At 41.2% G+C, this 19,794-nt stretch overlaps 1 protein-coding gene across 12 annotated transcripts in view; it reads left to right on the top strand.

The window, feature by feature from the left end:
- MAP4K4 (mitogen-activated protein kinase kinase kinase kinase 4) overlaps positions 1 to 13,649 on the top strand; it is a 169,586-nt gene extending 155,937 nt beyond the window's left edge. For 11 of the 12 annotated variants that reach the window (XM_032677911.1, XM_032677918.1, XM_032677916.1 and 8 more), the window contains 6 exons: positions 2,680 to 2,814; positions 5,687 to 5,787; positions 6,514 to 6,663; positions 7,482 to 7,641; positions 9,562 to 9,701; positions 10,432 to 12,094. In XM_032677911.1, coding sequence (XP_032533802.1) covers positions 2,680 to 2,814; positions 5,687 to 5,787; positions 6,514 to 6,663; positions 7,482 to 7,641; positions 9,562 to 9,701; positions 10,432 to 10,515 — 770 coding nt within the window. In that variant the 3' untranslated portion in view covers positions 10,516 to 12,094. Of the gene's footprint in view, positions 1 to 2,679; positions 2,815 to 5,686; positions 5,788 to 6,513; positions 6,664 to 7,481; positions 7,642 to 9,561; positions 9,702 to 10,431 lie in introns of all 12 variants that reach the window. The other variant, XM_032677914.1, reaches the window with a different exon arrangement.
- Positions 13,650 to 19,794: the final 6,145 nt, after the last annotated feature.

Here is a 19,794-nt window from a genome sequence, read left to right as displayed (position 1 = left end):
ACAGCTTGCACCATCAGGATCTTCCTCACGAAAGGTCCAGGGAGTCAACTCTGAGTCCTTCCTCCCTGGTTTCATGAAGGTTTCCTCCCAGGGGTAAGATGTTCCGTTCTCACCCTCCAGGTTGCAGGCTCTGGGTCTCTGCTCAGTTCTTTTTACCCCAAATAGTTTTAAAGTCCTTACCCAGAAAAAACCTGCTTGTTTGGCTCTCTCATTCTTCTTTAGCTGCTGCAGGTTCCAGTTTCGGTAGTCCATGTCCAAACCCAACATAAGCACCTCTGAGCCCTCTCTGGCCCGTCTCCAATTTCTGCCTGGAGTTCTCCCAAGTGTTGCAACAAATCGCAACTGTTTCTCCCGCCAACAGAGCCTCGCTGGCCCGTCTCTTGGCTCGGCTCCAATGCCTTGCCTGCCTTAAATCCACACCACCGCCTTCCCAGGCAGTGGGGGAAGAAAAAGAAAGCCCCCTCACCTTGGCTGCAGGATACTCAGTCCAGTTACAACTGTCCCAAGCCCTGCAGTCTAGCTGGGGGGGGAAAGAGGGCTTGGCCCCCTCGTGAGGGGCCTGCCTCTCTCCCTCTTACCTCATGGTTGTGAGTCTATCTCTCTCCCTCACAACACTCCACGCTGCCTTCAGCTCTGGCTTAGCCAGGGCTGTGGGGCCCAGGGCCCACCCCCAAGTTCAGGGTGGGGGGCCCTACCACCCCTCAGCTCTCTCACACACTCTCAGACACACACAGCCACACACTCCGACACTCTGCCAACAACTTTGGCTGTTGTTGATATCTAATTTTCACGGGAGCGAAAAAGAACAGCTCCGACTGGTCCCTCAGGGGGAACTCTCCTGGGACCAATCACCTCTAGGCCCCCCTGGCTCCTGGGGGGGAGCAGCTCAAACCAAGACACTCATGTGCTACCCCAGCCCTTACAGATTCTTTTTCTGGCAAGCCCAGCTCTGTTAGGGGGTGCCCTGCCGTCAGGGTCTGTGCCAGCTCCAGGACCCCTGGGTGGAGCTGGCTGGGCAGAGCAGGATGGTCTCAATGCTTGGGCCTCATGTCCTGCTGCCACTAGTATCCCCAAGAAGCCAGCTCCATGAACTGATCTGTCAGTAGGCATCATGTGAAAACTTAGAGGACAAGTTAAAGACATTAGCTGAACTCTGTAGCTGGGTCTGGCTGGAAGGCTGCCAGATAGACCATCTTGACAGGTCACAGCTTTCTGCAGCATAGGCCAGTGCTGTGTCTCTTGGCTGTGTCACCCCAGCCCAGCAGTGGCTGTGGTACAGGTCACCTCTTACCTCCAAGAGCCATAAAACATTCTCTGCAGTCACCTGGCCACCTCATCGTGGCTGATGAAGCACAAGCATGGAGCTACTGCAGTGACAAGTACGGTCCCTGAGAGCATCTCCTGTTTCCTTTCCTTCCAGAGAGAACTCATGGAACCCTATTAAATGACTCGCAGTCAAAGCAGGGATGATCTCCCTTCCTCACTCACAGTTTCATCTGTGGAACTGTAATGGTTTCGAGCAGCAAAGAGCTGGGGGAAGGAGAATGCAACTTTGAATATGTGCATTTAGGGCTACCTTCTCACTAGTTCAGCTTTGTAGGCCCTTAGTTGTTAAAGAATTACTGATAAAGTTTATCATGACCCTTGCTTTGCATTCAAAGAGGCCTTCTCATATTGAGAGTTAAGAGTCTGCGCAGTATTTTGATGACGTTGCAGATGCCCAGGCTGCCCTATCTTCAACTGACAATGCAAGTAGCTTCTCTCACCTGTGGAGAAGAAACACCTCTCACAGTTTTTGTGTACAGCCTGATAAATATTACACCTCTTGCAGCACAAGGGAAGGGCTACTGATAAAGCAGTCATCAGCTTTTAGCAAGCAGATGAAGTTTACATGGGCCATGTGAAATTCCCTCACAGTAATTTCCGATATTGTACATTCTTCGTTACTACAGAACTCGTATAAAGTGGTTCAGTAATGAAATTTATGCCATGAACAATCTTATTAAAACTCAATCAGTTTGTCTCTGAGAATGATACAAGGGATGGAAATGTCCTGATCACTAACTGGGAAAAGTTTGTACAGTTTGTAAAAATACATATGCATAAGTTTGTAAAAATATCATATCCATATTCTTCTTCACTTGTGCTTCCTCCTTTCAATCCAGTCCTAGTCCTTCTGATAGCTGTATAGACAGTTTCAGGTCTCATATTCCATCCTGCTGCTCTCCTACAGTTTTGTGCCAAAAAGAGCCATTCTGACTCAGATATATATATATATATATACACACATATATATATATACACATATATATATATATTTCATCTCAGTGCATGACTCTCTGGTGCTTTTTTTGTGGGAGTACGACCCTCTTTTAATGAAAGTTGTTTATGTCCTAAGAACCAGACAGCCAAAAAGCTGTTCCCTTGATTTTGTCGTTTTATGTTCATGTGGTATTACCATGTGTCTCTGTCATTGCTTACGGTAAAGCACTTGTCTGGGTGGAGTCTGGAGTGAAGCTGTTGTGGACATAAAAACGGAGGGAGATTTCTGTGGTTGCAGCGTTTTTCTGCTTCATTATTATTTTGGTTTACTCTGCAGGGCTTTCTGTTTGCCTGGGCAGGGCTTTTTGTAAGTATCTTCCTGTGGAGATAAACCAATTTGTTTCATTTTGTGGCCAGGTAAGAAGAACAAGTTGCGAGTTTACTATTTGTCCTGGTTAAGAAATAAAATCCTTCACAACGACCCTGAAGTAGAAAAGAAACAGGGCTGGACAACGGTGGGCGACTTGGAAGGCTGTGTGCACTATAAAGTTGGTGAGTAGCAAATACAGTAATCAAATAGTCAGGATAAAAGATGGCTGAGAAAGAGAACTACAGTGCATGTAGCTACTAGGTTTAAGGTTTGGTTGGTTTTATTTACAGCTGTCTTACCTATTCCTCAAGGTGAATTTTGCTGGAAAAGCACCAGAATAGATGGCAAGTTATGGGTTTAAATTGAGATGATGAGAGAGGTTTTGTGATGGGATGATGGGCTGTGAGCTGGAGAGGGTGCAAATCCTCGTCTGTCTGCTTCCCGTAATGGATGCAACTTCTAGAAGGGTGCTGATACAGGCAGTGAGGATTGGTAATATTTCACCATCTCTCTTAGACCCTTTAAATAACAGAGGGATTCTTGTCCCCAGCAACAGTTCTCTTCACCAGCAAGTTTCCCTGACCTCTTACCATGGTGACTTTACAAGCTGGAATAGATTGAAAAAAGTCTCTCTTTAATGTAGATTTTAAATACTGGGGGAGAAAAAATTGAAAGGAAAAAAAAAGGCATTGGAGGAGAAAGGAAGCCCAACTACTGCACGAGGTTTGGGAGAGTATCTGGAAACAGAAGCATATGTTTAACTTCAAGATGATTCATCGATTCCTCTAAGCTCACGACATTCCCTAATGCTGTCTCAGATTCATTGCAGTAGAGTTACAGGATGAAGAGTATTTTCATTAGGCAGGTGCCCCTTGAGTGGTTTTAAGTAATTTAAATGGATTTGGCTATAGAAAATTCCTCCAAAGCTAGTGAAAGACATGCAGCATTCACAGCCAGTGGAGTATGCAGTGAGCCTGCTGCCCTGCAGGTGGGGATATGAACCAAGAACTCTTGCTCCTGCTTCAGTTTCATGGTGCATCCTAAGGGGCACTGGATGTTGCCTTTGATTTGATTTTCTCCCAAGAGCCAGCTCAGTTCCTTTCCATCTGTGTCAGTCAGTGTGGAACACCAGCAATCAAACTGTTCTCAGTCTCCTCCTGTCATGCGTGTGCTCTTGGAGAAATCTGCTAATGGGGTGTAATCAATAGCAGTGGCAGTAAGTGACTGCTGAACCAGGAGCTTGACCCTGAAAACAAGTCATAATGCTCTGGTATCATACCCCAGGGTGTCAGCAGCATAATAAAGTGGCCTGTTAACAATACATCAACAGCTATTGAAAGGAGGCTTTCCAGCAGGGAAGCATCTGAAACAAAGAGCATTCTCTTCCAGTTGAAGAGAGGTTTGTTATGCTGGGCTGCAGCCTGGCACTGAACTTCCCTCTGAACCACAGAAATACAGTAGACTTCTTCAGGTAGTGAGAGGGCTCTTTGACAGCTCTGCTTCAGTTCCCAAGTTGGGTTCGCAGTCTGGACGCTGTCACCAAGGCAGCTGGCACTGATCACTTCCTTGTCTCTTTGATGCAACAGGGGTCTCAGACATAAGGGTGAAGTGGTATTTATGGATTTCAGTTGCTTCAGGCAACTTTTGGCTCCTCTAAATGATAAATTGCTCTTTTGAAACTTAAGATTTGGGTGAATTCCCAGATAGCATCCAGAGCAAAGAATGAGTATTATCAAATGTCCGCTTTCACAGATAAGGTGGTTTTGTTCAACACCCCCCTCTTCCCCCCGAAAAAAATTCCAGGAAGTCTTGTAAGCAAGACAAGACTGAACAAAAGCTCCGTTTCAGTCGGTACAGCTGTGGAAGTTGAGAGACATTTTTGTCTGTTGAAAAAAAGTGTCAAGTCCTTTAACACTTCTAATTCAGTAGTCTTGCTTTCCTGCACAGTAAAAAAAGCAAGTATTAGCTTGGTCTACCTGTTGCTTACCAAGAGAAAATAACTACAGGCTTGTACAGAAGTAGGGTGTCTAAAAGACATTAAAATAGCATTCATTAAAGAAGTGTTCTCACAAGTTTTGAGTTTTTCACTCCTAATGTGTTTCAAAATTAGTTTTGGTTGGGAGATATAATGGCAGAAGGTGAAGGTGCATGGAATTATACATTGTTTTGGAGAAGTGTTATATTCCTCTGAAACTTGGGCTAAAAAGGTTGCACTATCATCTAATTAATGCTAATTTTTTTTTTCTTTCCCTGTGGAAATGGGAAAGAATGCTGGAAACACGTAAACAAACTTAAATATCTGTAAGTCCGCATGATTTGTTCCTTCCCAAATCCAGATGGTAGCTGGAAATACAGATCCAGCAACACTTCTGGAATGTCCAGAACAGACCTTTTCTGATGGTTATTTTAGCCAGCAGTTTGAATGAGGCAACAGAGATGTATTTGAGCATCTGTGGATCACTATGTAATGACATTTTATTTCTGATAAATGAAGTGCATTTTTTTTCCTTTTTCTCAAATGAGTTATCTCAGACTTTAGGGACAAAGGAAAATTCTCCATTATCAAACTTGCCTTTTGCTGTTGAAATTGGGTTGTTTCTTAATATTATTTTTTTAAATTTCTTTTTTTTCCTCCTATCTCTGGGGAATTTTGCCATCAACTCAAAGTAACAGTATTGATGCTGTGACTGGAACTGCCAATACACTCTTCCACAGTCACAACCTTCTTTTATTGGAATGTCCCTATCTGAAAACTCATTTTCTTGTCTTGATGAATTAGCACTGTCCAATGTGGAAAAAAAATAAGTGTAAATAAGTGTGTACTGACTAGGTAGTTCTAAATATGGTGACATGTTCAGTTACTAATAATGACTTTTGTGGCATAAATGTATCAACATTCTTAACTACATAGAATTAGCAGTCCTAAAATGCAGTGTTACTAAATCCTCAAAATGACAGTATTTCTTCATACTTACATAAATTTTCTGCTTTCTTGAAGTAATTGGAATGACTTTAGAATTACTGCTGAATTCTTTCTTTTTTCTTTAATTTCAGTAAAATATGAAAGAATCAAGTTCTTGGTAATTGCATTGAAGAGTTCTGTGGAAGTCTATGCATGGGCACCAAAGCCATACCATAAATTTATGGCCTTTAAGGTAACAGTATATTTCAGCCATACGTAGGATTTTCTCATAGCCGCTTGCAGCTATCCCTATTATGAAAATGTTCTGACATTTTATCGTGGCCATATTACAAGTTCTTCGGTAAATCTCCACAAACTTGGTATTACATTAATTTAGGAGTTATTTTAGTTCTAAGAGGCAGTACTTAAAGGTCTGAATTGTGACCAAGCATAAACTAGTAATGACATAATATCACAACTTTTTGTTTGATCTCTCTGTGAATAAAACACTAGACAGAGAGAAGTGTATTGAGTCTAAAGTTCTTAGTCTGAGCAGAACAAGTTATGAAGTGATACTCAGCATTGTTACGGAATTTTTTTTGAATGCTGCAGGAAAGAAGTTAGATGGCTTGATATAATTGCCAGACTGATTTACAGACAGTTACTGTTCTTTGTGCAGATTAAAGTAAGTACTACAGGAGTGTCAAATTGCCCTGAACTTTGGAGAAAACAATTTTTATTAAAAAAGCAAACAGACCAAGTAAACCCCACATAAAATAGTTTAGGTGATTGAAATGTAGCAGTTTGCAGAGTAATCTGTCCTTGTCCACGAGAGATATGTTAGCCTAACTGGTCTGGTGGCTGGGGACCTGAGGCACGTGGAGGAATAAACCCATAACGTGTGCATTCGAGCATGTTTTTATAAAGCCCATTGTTGTTCTAAGCAGTTAAGTAAATCTCTCTGATGCTTGTCTCACAGTCATTTGGAGAACTGGTACATAAGCCATTGCTGGTGGATCTAACCGTAGAAGAGGGTCAGAGACTAAAAGTGATCTATGGCTCCTGTGCTGGTTTCCATGCCGTTGATGTGGATTCAGGATCGGTCTATGATATTTATCTACCAACACATGTAAGAGCTGCTGCTGGGGTTGGGTTTTTTCTTTCTGGTATATCAGCCCCCTTGCCCCCCACCCCTTCCTTTCCTCAAATGACCAATATGTCAGGCAGTCCCTGTGGATCACTGCCAGATGCTTGCAGTGGTGAACTGGGGGGACAGGTCTTAAGGAGATGCAGCCATGCATGCTTAGGGGTTTGTACCTCAGTGTCAGTCCTTTCCTCATGACCAGAATGTCTCTATGGTTGGGAGTTGCCCACTCAGATCTGATGTGGGCCCACATGACAGTTTCAGGGCTAGCAGCTAAATGGCCAAGCTCATTGCAAATGCCCAGCAGCAAAAATGACACAACAGCCCACTGATGAGTTTCAACAGGGTTAGCAAAGGCCAGGTGGCCTTAGCTGCCACAGTTTCCTGTTGTTCATTGTACGCAGAGGTGTCAGATGTTCAATGCAGTGCAGAGGTCTGAGGTCTGCATTAGGGCTGCTTGCCCCAGACTCCCTTTCTGCCCATTGAAAAAAAAAAAAGGCACACCTACAGAGAAATTAATTTTCCCTGGTTTTAGATGTCTGCTTTAAGATGAGAGGATTTGTGCTCCAAGGGTTTTTACAGGTCTTGGTCACTGTGTAGGGTGTGTAGCTTGAGGGGAGCAGATCTAGCACTTCTGAAATGAGTGAATTTGGAATTAGATGATCTTTAAAGTCCCTTCCAGCCCAAGCCATTCTATGAATCCCTAATGCGAGAGCCAAAAATAAAAATCACTCAGCCCTTTCTTCTAGCACAGGCTCTGCAACATTAAAACAAAAGATTCCTCTTCACTTCTGTCTCTGTAGATCCAGAGTAGTATCCAACCTCATGCAATCATCATTCTCCCAAACACGGATGGGATGGAGCTATTGGTCTGCTACGAGGATGAAGGAGTCTATGTCAACACATATGGAAGGATAACCAAGGATGTGGTTCTGCAGTGGGGAGAAATGCCAACTTCAGTTGGTAAGTGCCTCTGGCAAGCCATATACAATGTGCTGTTAAGGACCGTGGGTGTGTTCACGTGGCCAGGAGGAAGGAGCATCGAGTTTGCTGCTTCTGCATCTGAAGTCATTGCTATATTATTCCTGGAAAACAGCTGCACAAAGTGAAGAGTAATCATATGGATCTGTTTTGTGCTGAAGTTTTTATGAGCAAAATCCAAAAGCTGTCGAGTTCATGACTGAAAAACTCACCATGACCTCCATAGGCTGCTGCAGAATTTTTTCTAGACAGCCACAAAGTTGTGGAAACCTTTCAGTATAAAAACTGTAAGGTGGCAGATGACTAAAATGTTATGGGTAATTCTATATAGATAACAAAATGTGTATCTCATTTGGTGGGTCTGCTTATTCACTTGTAGATTGCTTATCTATCCTAGCACAATTCTCCCTCATCTCTCCAGTTCAAAGGTTGTTTTGAGTGTAGTAAAATGGGTGCATATTTTTTATGGACACAAGTACACACCAGGATCTCTCTTACTGCTTGTGCTGCCATATTTCAGTGCAGAGTGTAGCATGGGCTGTCCTTCCTTTTGTTGGGCAAGCACATTGCGTTTTACGTGCTGTGGAATGGATGCATATATTGGGAGATGACTGCTGATAGCTGTCTGAGCAACAGGAACAACAGTGGAGGAGGAAATTTAAAGAAGTCTCATGCACAGCATGTTCAATCTTGTGATTAACTCTTGACTAGATCTAAAAGCAAGCAGAATTTATCAGATGGCAAATTCCAGAGCCTTTGGAGACTGGAATGTTTGTGAAGTAAATGAGATTGAGGCGGCTGACACAGTCTGAACATCTCATCTGACAATTTCGGAAATTATTTGGCCCAGTTAGCACTAGTGGCATATTTAAAAATAGTTTTTCATCATGATGGCATGTGCAATGTTATTGGTGTACATTATACTGTAGTAGATAATTTGACTTAATTTCACTGAAAGTTAATATGAAAAAAACTATATCAAACGGAAGTACTGAAAAATTAAATATTTTTAAATTTTGATGGCTGAGAAGTTATTTTTATTTTTCTGTTAAGTATGCATGTGAATCAGGGGCAACAGCTTAGTTTTCATTAAGTTCCCATATGTTATTTTTGACAGCATTCCTTAAGACTATCCATTCAATTGCTTTTTGAATATACTTTTTCATAATGCTGGTGACTTTTCTTTTTATTTAATTTTCTTCGTGCTGTTAAGAGCAGATTTTTTTCCTCATGCTATTACTGATCTGTGTTCCCCTGTGCCATTCATATGGAAAAAATGTTTGATTTGTTGCTTTATTTATACACAAAGGAAAACAGTATGTCAAATAATAATACTCCTACTTTGAGAGCTTAATGTGAACCTTTTTTTGAGGTATACAGAATACTTTTCAGACCAGTTGGCTTTCTCAAGGAGATCAGTTTTTGAAGTATTACTCCCTCTCACTCTCTGTTTTTTCTGACTAACTCCTTCAGGGAGGGAAAACCATAGGACAGAGAGCTGATGCTGCAGGCCTACTGGACTAGTCTATTTAAACCTTAGCTTCTGCTTTCTCCTAGTCAACACTTAATTAACCTATCTCTTTGCCAAACTTGTGAGAAGAAACCTGTGTAAAAACTAAATGTTCCCTCCATCTAATTAAAGGTTATAAAGTTCCCTTTGTGTCATGAATTCTCAGGGAAGAAGTACGTAAATAACACAGAAAACACACAAAGGAAATTAAAAAAAAAGTCATTTGTAGGTGTCATGAATGTTCTGAGGACAGAAATAGTACTCTGAATATGTGTGTCGCTATAATACACACATGCAGGTAATTTTACTGGAATGTGTCAATATGTTCCTTGCTTTTTGTGTTCCTCCATGTTGCTTTCTACTTGTCCTAACGTGCTGTTTTCTTTCCAAAGCATACATCCGGTCTAACCAGATCATGGGCTGGGGAGAAAAAGCTATAGAAATACGATCCGTGGAAACTGGACACTTGGATGGTGTGTTCATGCACAAAAGGGCACAAAGACTCAAATTCTTGTGTGAACGCAATGACAAGGTATGTTCCAGCCCCCTTCCCCAAGTTTGTTGCCAAGATGATAAGCGTGTACTTTGATTGGGTACTTGGGTTGGGTTGACCTTGACCAGCAGCCAAACACCCACTCGAGCCTCAAGCTCTCTCCTCTCTCCCATGGAATGGAAAGAAAATGGTAGAATGGTAGATTGGAAGAAAGAAATGGAAAGAAGACTCAGAGATTGACATATAGTCAACTTAATAAGACAGCAAAGACTGCGCTTGCAAGCCAGGCAAAATAAGGAGTTAATACGCAACCTCCCATTGGCAGGTGGACGTCCAGATGCTTTCCACATGTAATCCTTGTTTGGGAAGGCAAATGTCATCACCACAATGTCCCTCCTCTCCTCTCCCTTTCCCTGGGCTTTTATTGCTGCACATGACGCTGCATGTTATGGGACATCCCTTTGGTCAGTTTGGGTCAACTGTCCCAGCACTGTGCCATACCAGCCCACTGGTCTTTTAGGGGTGAGTGGGCTGGAGAGAAAGCCTTGATGCTGTGCAAGTGTTGTTCAGCAGAAGCCAAAACACCGGTGTGTTAGCAACGCTGTTTAACCACAGATGCAAAGCCCAGCACCGTATAGGCTGCTGTGAAGAGCATCAACTCCATCCCCACCAGACACAGCAATTGCACTGCCAGTATTGGGGATAGTGAAGGCAAATTAGAGCCACTGCTGTCCTACTTGTTGAATTTGCCAATCTCTTTTCTTTACAGGTTTTCTTTGCCTCCGTACGGTCAGGTGGAAGTAGTCAAGTCTATTTCATGACCCTTGGCAGGACTTCTCTTCTGAGCTGGTAGAAGTGGTGGGATTTGGAGAGGAATTGCTGACATCCAGAGCCTGAGATCTTCATAACTTGGAATTATTTTCAACTGGAGTACAGACCTGCACTAATGCAGCACTCTGTGTAAATGTGTGTGCAGGCATCACTGGTGTTAGGTTTCTTTATGTTTTTCAACTGAGGCTGCGACGCAGCTGGTGCTGTAAAGATATTGCCATCAGGTGCTACAATGTCTTTGAGATTCGGGATCACACTAGAAAGCTACAGGTCTTCTTTCCCTTCAGCTCCAGGATTCCTAGGCTTTGAAGGACTCAGATTGTTAGTGTTAAAACAGAGAAGGGGGGAAAAAGGAAGAAAAACAAACCAGGCTTACCATGAACATGCTGTTTGTTGAGTGGACAGGAGGCAGGCAAGAGAAGGTGACAAGTGGTGTAGAGAGTCAGACTGGCTGAAACAGAGGGCAGATCTAGTCTAGTAATGTTAACAATGTATTTAATTGACATTTCTTTTTTGTAATGTGACAATGTGGACAAAGAGGAAGGTGCAGGTTTTAAGAAGTTAATATTTATAAAATGTGAAAGACACAGTGACTAGGATAACTTCTTCTTGGGGGACAGGGAGGGTGGGAAGGGACTCGGGGTGGAATTCTTAGGATTTTTTGTTTCTGCAGTTTTATTTTGGCCTGGCCAATAACTTTAGTCCTTTTCTGTGTACCAGGTGTTGCCTGAAACATGTGCAGATGATTAAAAAAAAAAAAAAGGAAAAAAAAATTCATTTTCTATAATGATTCTGTGTTAGGCCAGAACTTGGTTATGTCACAGTATTAGCACTGCCTCAGTTAAAGGTTTAATTTTTGTTTAAACCTAGAAGTGCAACAACAGTTTTACCACAGTCTGCACTCGCAGAACTAAAAAAAAAAAAGAAAAAAAAAAGAAAAAAAAAAGAAAAAAGAGAGAAATAAAATCCAAACTACATATGTTTATTTTTTGTGCCTACCTCATTGTTTTTAATGCATAAAATAAAAGAGGTGGTTTAGTTTATACGTTTTTAGAAGAAAACCGTTAATGTCTAATTTAATCTTAATACCAAAACTACCAGATTGAAAGGTTTCTGACTGTTATTGCATAGCAAGTTTCAGCAGGAGGAGAGAGTAGTCCATTGGGGCAATAGTGGTAGCGGTATGGCAGTGAGACACTGATTAATGTAATTCGCTTACAAAATTTGGTGAAGCAAGCATTTTTTAAAACCAGTTTCATCCTTAATAGAACTCTGAATTTAGCCTAAAACCAGAGATTTCACTCTTCTAACATGTGGGCTTAGTAACAGGCAGGTAAAAGTAACTAGGCTAGTTCTATAAATTGTTAAATGTTGTAAGAAACATTTTGGGGCGGTGATGTTTTTCTTTTTTAAGAATGCAATGCACTAAAACTCTTTTAAGAATGTAGTTAATACTGCTTATTCATAAAAACAGCGTATACCTGTGTTTAGATGTAAGATCCCAGCTCTGGCTTTTTTCTTTCTTTTTTTTTTTTATTTTAAGTCAGTTTTATTTTATGAATAAGTTCTGACATTTGTAATAAATGTCTTGAGAGTAATAATTTGTTTAATGGCTACATGTTCATTACTTGAGAAATCTTGAGTGTATAATAATCTGTTGGTGTAATAATGCACAGTGTCACGATTCAGCCATTCTCCTTCTTGTTTTCTTTTTCCTTAATTCCTTTGGTGGGGTACTTTGTTGACAGCTGCCTTAAGCTGTTCATTCAGTGAACAGGCTCTCAGCGTTTCATGGGCTTTGTCTTCTGCTGCGGTTAACTTTCTTTCATGGCATGACAGGTAGGGCCTTTTAAATAAGTATTCTTCAATTCAGTCAAGCCAATGGCTCAAGTGACTGGTCACACAATCAATTAAGAGCCAAGAACACCCAGTTTGCAAAGCTCAGACTCAACAGACCCTTCTTTTGGTGTCAAATCTGACTACTGTAAATCCTTCAACCCCAATCAGCGCTGCTGCTGAAGACTCTCCTTCGAACATCGTAAATGGTTGAAAAGCAAGCTGTAAATGTGTACCTCCAGCGCATGTGTGTGCACACAGCAATCCCACTCCCCCACCCCCCCCAAAAAATCAAAACTCAAGAAAGCCTTACATTTGCTGGCGGAGGAATACCTAGAACTATTTTTTTTTAATTGTATGACTTTTGGATAGCGTTGAAGGTGAAGGATGTGTTCTTTTCAGGCCCAATGTGGTCAGTCAGAAGAACGATCAACCTTTTGTACTATAATGAACTAAAGGGGACTTGGAAATGCAACGTGATGGTAGACATGGGTGTAATCACAGAGCTGCCCTGTAGTGTAGTTTGCCGAAGCTGATTCGATCGAATGTCAGTCTGCGTGATTTAAATCTTCCAGTGCTATGTGGTCAAAATTAACTTAGTCCTTGAAAGCTGATGCTGTTCACCTAGAGGAAGATGCTCCAGTGCTGTAGGGATGCCCAGGTCATGGATATGTGCTGTTGAAGTTTTGTGGCTCTGAAGGAGGGTGGAAATCTCTTTCCTTCAGTGGGTCTGCCCGCCTGGCAGCTTCTGCCCCTGCAGAAGTGCCAACATGGCAAGGTAAAAACAGTATTACAAAACCACTCCGTATACTAACATCGAACTCTTCAAACAGTGCTTTTGTAAGCAAAGAAGAAAAGAAAAGCTCCTAGGTTTAGTTTTAAGCTTTAATAAGTAATAATTTTCTGTATCTTTAAGTCAAAGTAACCCTTACTTGTATGACTGCAGTGTTTTCATTTTTTATCTTATGCACATGTTATGTTGGAGAAAATGTTTACAAAAATGGTTTTGTTACACTAATGTGCATCACATATTTATGGTTTATTTGAAAGTGATTTTTGTGGGTTTTTTAGTTTTTCATAGTAGTAGTAGTACACTTTTTGTGATTTATAACCCCAAACTCTGCTGATTATAAAGTTGCTAAACAATAATACAAAATGACAAACTGCATTAAAAATTACTAATCGTAGAGCTGCAAAGCAGACTGGTGACAAGTAAAACACTCAGCCTTTTTTTGCAGTGCTATCTAACTTGTCTTCTGTGTATTATGGAAATTACTGTTTTTTCCCCGTTTTTCCTTAAATAAAGTCAAATTGACACCTCTTGTATGTGGAAAGTATTTATCTACTGGCTGCAGAAATCAAGCTGCATGTTGCATAGTTGCATGTTACCATAAGAATGAAAGCCTTATTGTCAAATCTCATAATTTTAGAGACTTTGACTATAAACGTGGGCTTTTGAGGGCTTTTTTTGTTGTTCTTTTTTTTTTCCATAAAGCCCAATCTCCTCATGCAGTTGCTCTTTTGAGAATTGCAGTTTTCCTTTTAAAGTGAAAATCTTAGAAACGGGAATGAAAGCCTGATGTTTCAGAAAGAAGTTGCACAAGGCGAGCTTGGGTGCATTGTGAACATGCCCTCCTGCCACACCGCCTTCAGGCATGTGTTTTTTGTGAGCTGACCTTCCTTATTGTCAAGAGTGCAATGAACAGGAGTCTGGAGCCAAATTCTTGTGTGGCATGAAAACACGGCTTCAAAAAAAAAACCGGGCTTTCCGAGTCATAGTCACTCTTTTCGCCCTCAGGATTTCTCCTGGGCTTTGCCCATGTGTTTCCACCACAGGCTGTGTCTGTTTTCTGAAGTGGAGATAAGCAGTAGACATTTCCTTCCGACTAGGCTGATCTCTGTGTGAAGAGGAGGAAGTCTGCTCTCCTGGGCCCCTGCCTTTCCTTGCACTCTCATCTGTAGAAGGCATGGGATGTGGTGTAAGTTGAAAAATGTTTCGGGGTTTCACTTGCTTCCTATGGACAAAGGTATCTGAAATCCTCAAGCCTCACAGCTTTTCTGCTTCTGCAAGGATAAATACTGACTGAACTTAAAAAACTATGAGGACCAGCCAGCTGCTGGTCAGGCTCCTGCTGGCTCTGCTCCAGTTGCTGCTTCAGAGCTGCTGGTTTTCCTCAGTCATTCTTGACTCTTTGAAGACTTCCCTGAGTTAAACATGCTTAGATGTAATTGAATGAGCACTGTATCTAGCCATGAAGATAGATGTGAGGTGATGCTCGTTCCAGTATGCAGTAAGTAACTGAAAGCAGCAACTCCAGGTGTGAGCTTCACAGCGGGCACTGGCAGAGGCAATGGAGAACAGGGAAAAAACCCTCATGCTCTTGTGAAGAAAGGCACAACTATTGTGACTTACAGGAAGGAATAAATAAAAAAAAAGAGCATTGGAAACCAGGCAGCAGATCTCATTCCTCTATGGGACTTGTGTAGTTGGTAGTGATGAGAGAGACCCACATTTGTACTTCGTAAGGGAAGGAGAGATGTCCATAGGGCTGAAGATAACAAACAGTGCAGCAAAGGAACATGTACATCTTAAAAATTAGCAACTGCAGTAGTCAAACCAGAGAAAGAAATGATCAAACTTCAAAAGAATCACTTGAAACAATTTTTTAACAAAGCTTTTAAATATATAAGTTAAATATTAGTAAAGAAAAGTGCAGAACACTTACCCAGGAGATTGAAGTAACAAAAATCCAAATTAAAAAAGTTACAAGAGCCAGCCCTTTCCAGCAGGTTGCTCTGTTGAAAGGCATGTGCTCTAGAGCATTAGGATTGTATATGAAAGGGGGAAAGTCTAGTTTTGTGGGCTGCTATCTTTTGTGCAGAGAGCTTGTTAATTCTTCTACTTGTAATCATGTCATGGTCTGGAATGAGAACTGTAATAGTGCTGAAAAGAGACTGAAGTTGGAGAAACTTCAAATGCAAGAAAAGAGCCAATGACAGAGAGGTGACTCAGCACTGTGCATTCAGCAAGGGAATCTGCTGTGTCAAAATGGTCCATGGCAACAAATACACTTATAGTAATGTGAATGCATTTCATTTCTGCCTTAGGATCCAGTGCCTTGTGATCTCTGGTATCTCAGCTCAAAGCTGTTTTCTCTCTTCTTCCAAGATCACTGAAGAAATACTTGCACTGAGTTGTGCCATGCTGCTTAAGCAGTATTCAATAAGCACTTGTCATGGCCAGCCTGGTTTACTTGCTGCTGACTCTTACTTCGACTGGCAATTCCAAATAGTCCAGTGGGGAAACAATCCTGTGAGGGAACTTAGCTGTGAGAAGACTTCTTTTGCCACATGAGGAACATGCTTTATGACCAGGATTTTGACTGTATATGAGGGGTGTCCCCTGCCTGCTGGACTATATTGCTACGTGTAAGGGATGCAAGTTCAAAGAGCCATGTGTACCCAGAAGCTGTAAAAATGTTGGATGTAGCTGTTTCCCAATATGCACAAATTCACTGCTGAGCCAGCACCCAGCTGTTGGCCTATTTCCAACCCGTTAAAGGTGGGAAGGCTGGTAACAACTGTCTTCTTTTGACTTAACCTTTTTTTTTTAAGTCTTTTTTAACACACTACAGTGTTAGTGCTGCTCAGGGAAGTGTGAAAATACAGGGTCAGGCCAAAAACAGCACAGCTGTTACAGCCACTTGGAGGCTGTAACTTCTGCTGTGGAGGTTACTGGTTGGGGGAATTAAAGGAGAACATCACGTCACTTCATTTTCACTCTGTGATGGTGTGGCTTCATGCAGCACATGGTCCTAAAGGGTGAAAACTGCTCTAGAAATACTGATCATCTTACTCTCCTTACCTCTCTGGTTTATCTCACTCTTGGTCTAAACAATAATAAACTCGGGAGAGAAGGAGTGAAGAAGGTGTTTCCTGACTCAATCCCTGACTCAATCAAAGTATGCCCTTTCCAGCTGAGGAAATGACAGGGTTTTTTCCTTTGTTATATTCTAACAGGAAATTCACTTTTAATGTTTTATTCTCAAGCTCTTGTGATTCTATGAGGTAAATATGTGGCACAGGAAAGTCAGATTAATTTGCTCTAACTGCTGTATACAGCTCAGATTTTATTTGCCCTCTGTGTGAAATTTTTATTTCACAACCTCATGTTTGTCATTCAGCATAATTAGTCCCTTAAAAGGCATTACCACACTGCCATTTTACTTTACTATTTGCATCTCCCAAGCAATTTTGTCCCGGCCATGTTAGCCATGGAGAAAATGCTTTTTGGGACCTCAAACAATTGTTGGAGCAAAGGGATTGTAAAATACTGTTTGTGTCGACTCTTGGCACCAGGAAGTTACAGACAGTTTTTGGTAGAGTCTCGTCAGTATAGTAGCAAGACTCTAGTCTTACAAACAGGTAAAGCTGAAAGACAGAAGAGAGCAAATGGTGTGTTTAGGAGCTTTTAGTGAGTCAGACAGATAGTAAGAAAACAGGTTTTAGTTTAAGATGCTTCAACTCAACCATTAAACCATCTTGGCCCCTTCAGATATGTGTCCCTGATACTTGATGAAGGCAGTAGAGTGTGATCCACAGGGTCACATTTCTGGGCCAGATTCTGATGCTGACTAAACTTTGGCAATTCAGACAGGAAGCCATTAGCAAGGCGAGATCTGCAGGAGAGCAGAAGCGAAGAGGGAATGCACATTTTCCTCTTCTGTTTTCTTGCAATGATTTTACCGAATTTCCTACCCCTGCTAAGGATACATGTGTATGTTAGTTGGCATAGAGCATGCCTACTTGCAACAAGAAGTCCTCGCTTTTGGAAACCCCAAGTCTCCTACTGGTGTTGCCACCAGGCAGAAAGTGGACCTGGGTCCTCCTAGAAGGGCCTTGTCAAGAGCTTTTTTAACCCCACTGCAGGGTTAAGCATTTGTTTTATCTTCAAACACAATGGGCACAATCTAACCTCTCTTCTCCCAAGCACTTAGTTGTGTCCTAACCTCCACCTGTTGCCTAAATGTAATCCCAAACCTGAAGGCAGACTTCCTGCTGGAGATACTATCATGGTGCAGCCTACACAGAGCAGAGCAGCTGGCAAAGCCAGACTGGTGGGCACAAACAGAAGCTCTTTCCTAAGAACTGTCTCTCTGGGCTTCATTAAGTGCTAGACCTACCTCAATCAAATTGCAAGAATTTCTGGAAAATTCATATGGAAATTTTCTTGATGTTTTGGTAATGAAATTAGCTGAAAGATAAGAAGAGAGCACAAACTGGCATAGACTGTTAAAATGCAAAGTATGTAATTATAGACTCACAGTTGTAATGACTCTAATGGATATCAGAGACAAGTATAAAAGGAGAATAAATTATTTCAGGGCATAAAGAATCAGTTATGGGTAATTAAACTGCAATTATCATTACTGTGCTGCTATGATAGATTTTTTAAACTAATTTTTTAAAATGGAATAATGGAATAAAATGGAAAGTTAAGCATGAATTCATCTATTATCTGCCATTCAGATAAAAACATTTTTCTAGTGTTTTTCAAAATGTGCTAGCGGGACGGATCTTAGTTTTACTAGAGAAAACACCAGGGATTTTTATGAAGTGATTGATTTCACGTCACACAGCTGTTCAGTGGCATCATTTAAACTCTTGTTTGGTGAGGTGCATAAACTCATGCCCACTGCCAATCACAGAAGCCAGCAATCAGGTTCCAACAGTTCTTCACATGTTTAAGATGAGGGGTTTTGGTAAATTGGTAGTCCAATTCAGAGCAAGGATGGCACCACTTAGAGTGGCTATCATCGTTCTTGGTTCAGTCTGCAGTGCTGGGATGGTAGAACCTGGAAATCAGCTCTTAAAAAGCTGCACTTTACAAAATTGAGACAAACGCTCATTGGTGTCACCTTGCCTTAAAAGGGCCCTTGTCAAATGTGTCGGGTGAGCATCTGCTCCATGAACAGGTGTGGTGTGTGAAGGATTGCTAGTTCTGCTCATGAAATCACAGACCTGAGATGGCAGTGGATTACAAACGATGAGCCAGGAAAGCAGAGGGCCACCCTCTCTCCATCTGAAGGTACTGAAGACTTTGCAGCTGGGGAGAAACTCCTTACTGGTACCAGTGTACAAACTCAGGTGTTAGAAGTGACAACACGAAATAACTTTGGCTGTATTGTGTGGTATCATGCACTAAGGAGCAAGGAAATGAATTCTAGGTGTGCTCCTAGCATTCTCTCTCTATGGATCACCCAAGGTAGTGGAATTTGCAGTGTGATTGCTCAGAGTCCCTAAAACCTGGATGCCCTTTGGTATTCTGACTGGCTTCCAGCTGTTGCAGAAGAAATGTTGGGGTTCCCAGGGAGGTGGGGATGTCTGGACGAGAACTGCATGCTTGGGTTTGGGTACCTAAATTCCATCAGGGGTTTTAGCATTTTTGCCTTGATGCTAAACTCCTCAGTGTAGGGCTTGTCATCTGTTGTGTGTGTTTTTGTACTGCCGTGTGGAACCTAACCAGTAAATGTTGTAATGCAAACCTTTTAACAAAGGACTTTTAAAAGATGCTGAAAATTTGGAAAATACCGGGGTTTAATGTTCCTAACTTAATCCAGACACCTCCTTCTACTGCTCAGCATTTAATTACACTTATAGACTTTTCTTGAAGAGCATATTCACTCTACAACAGATGGTCCTCATGAAAGTGTTTAAAAACTGTCTTTATCCTCATTAATTAATTTGGAGCCTTATGTATATCTTGATATCATCTGAAGTACTTGTTTTTTTCATAAATTATATCAATTTAGTATACTTCATAAATACTAATGAAATTGTCTGCATTCCTATTGAGGGAGGGGTATCATTAGAAGCATTTTTTTTCTATTATCCTAACTTGAAATAAGAAACAAAAGGTTATTTTTTTTGTGGAAGAAAATTTAAAGAGCATTTTGTTTCAGGAAAAATCAAAGGAAGACATTGCAGTATTTGGTAAAAACTAATTTCTTATTTTCTAATAACTGTAATATTTTGCTTGCTGTAATAACCACCAGTATATCATTATGTTAACTGTAATTTGAATTCTAAAGGTATTTTCCTGTTGCTACATTCATCATCCCTATATGCAGTGCATTTTGAATGGACGACTTCTCTTGTGGTTCAGGTCACAAAGTTTGTCTCCAAAGGAAATCTGTTGTATCAGGCTGCATTTACATTTTTGAGGGGTTGGGTATATGGATAAGTATCTAAGTGCCGGGTGAGAGAAAATGTTTTATAAATTTTGTGGTGTTGATTAAGTATTGCAGGGTATATCAATTAAACAAAATATTCTGTCTCAGTCAAACTGATCTCAGCCAAAATTTACCTCTCTCCTTCCTTGATCGGAGTATACCTCTCTTTCACAAGACTAGCACTTCTTCCCATAAGAGGTATCAGTTACATGGCAAAATCATTTTCTGATTAA

This window comes from Chiroxiphia lanceolata, chromosome 2 (genome assembly GCF_009829145.1).
Source record: "Chiroxiphia lanceolata isolate bChiLan1 chromosome 2, bChiLan1.pri, whole genome shotgun sequence".
Classification (NCBI taxonomy): domain Eukaryota; kingdom Metazoa; phylum Chordata; class Aves; order Passeriformes; family Pipridae; genus Chiroxiphia; species Chiroxiphia lanceolata.
This window is presented reverse-complemented; position numbering and strand designations above follow the sequence as displayed.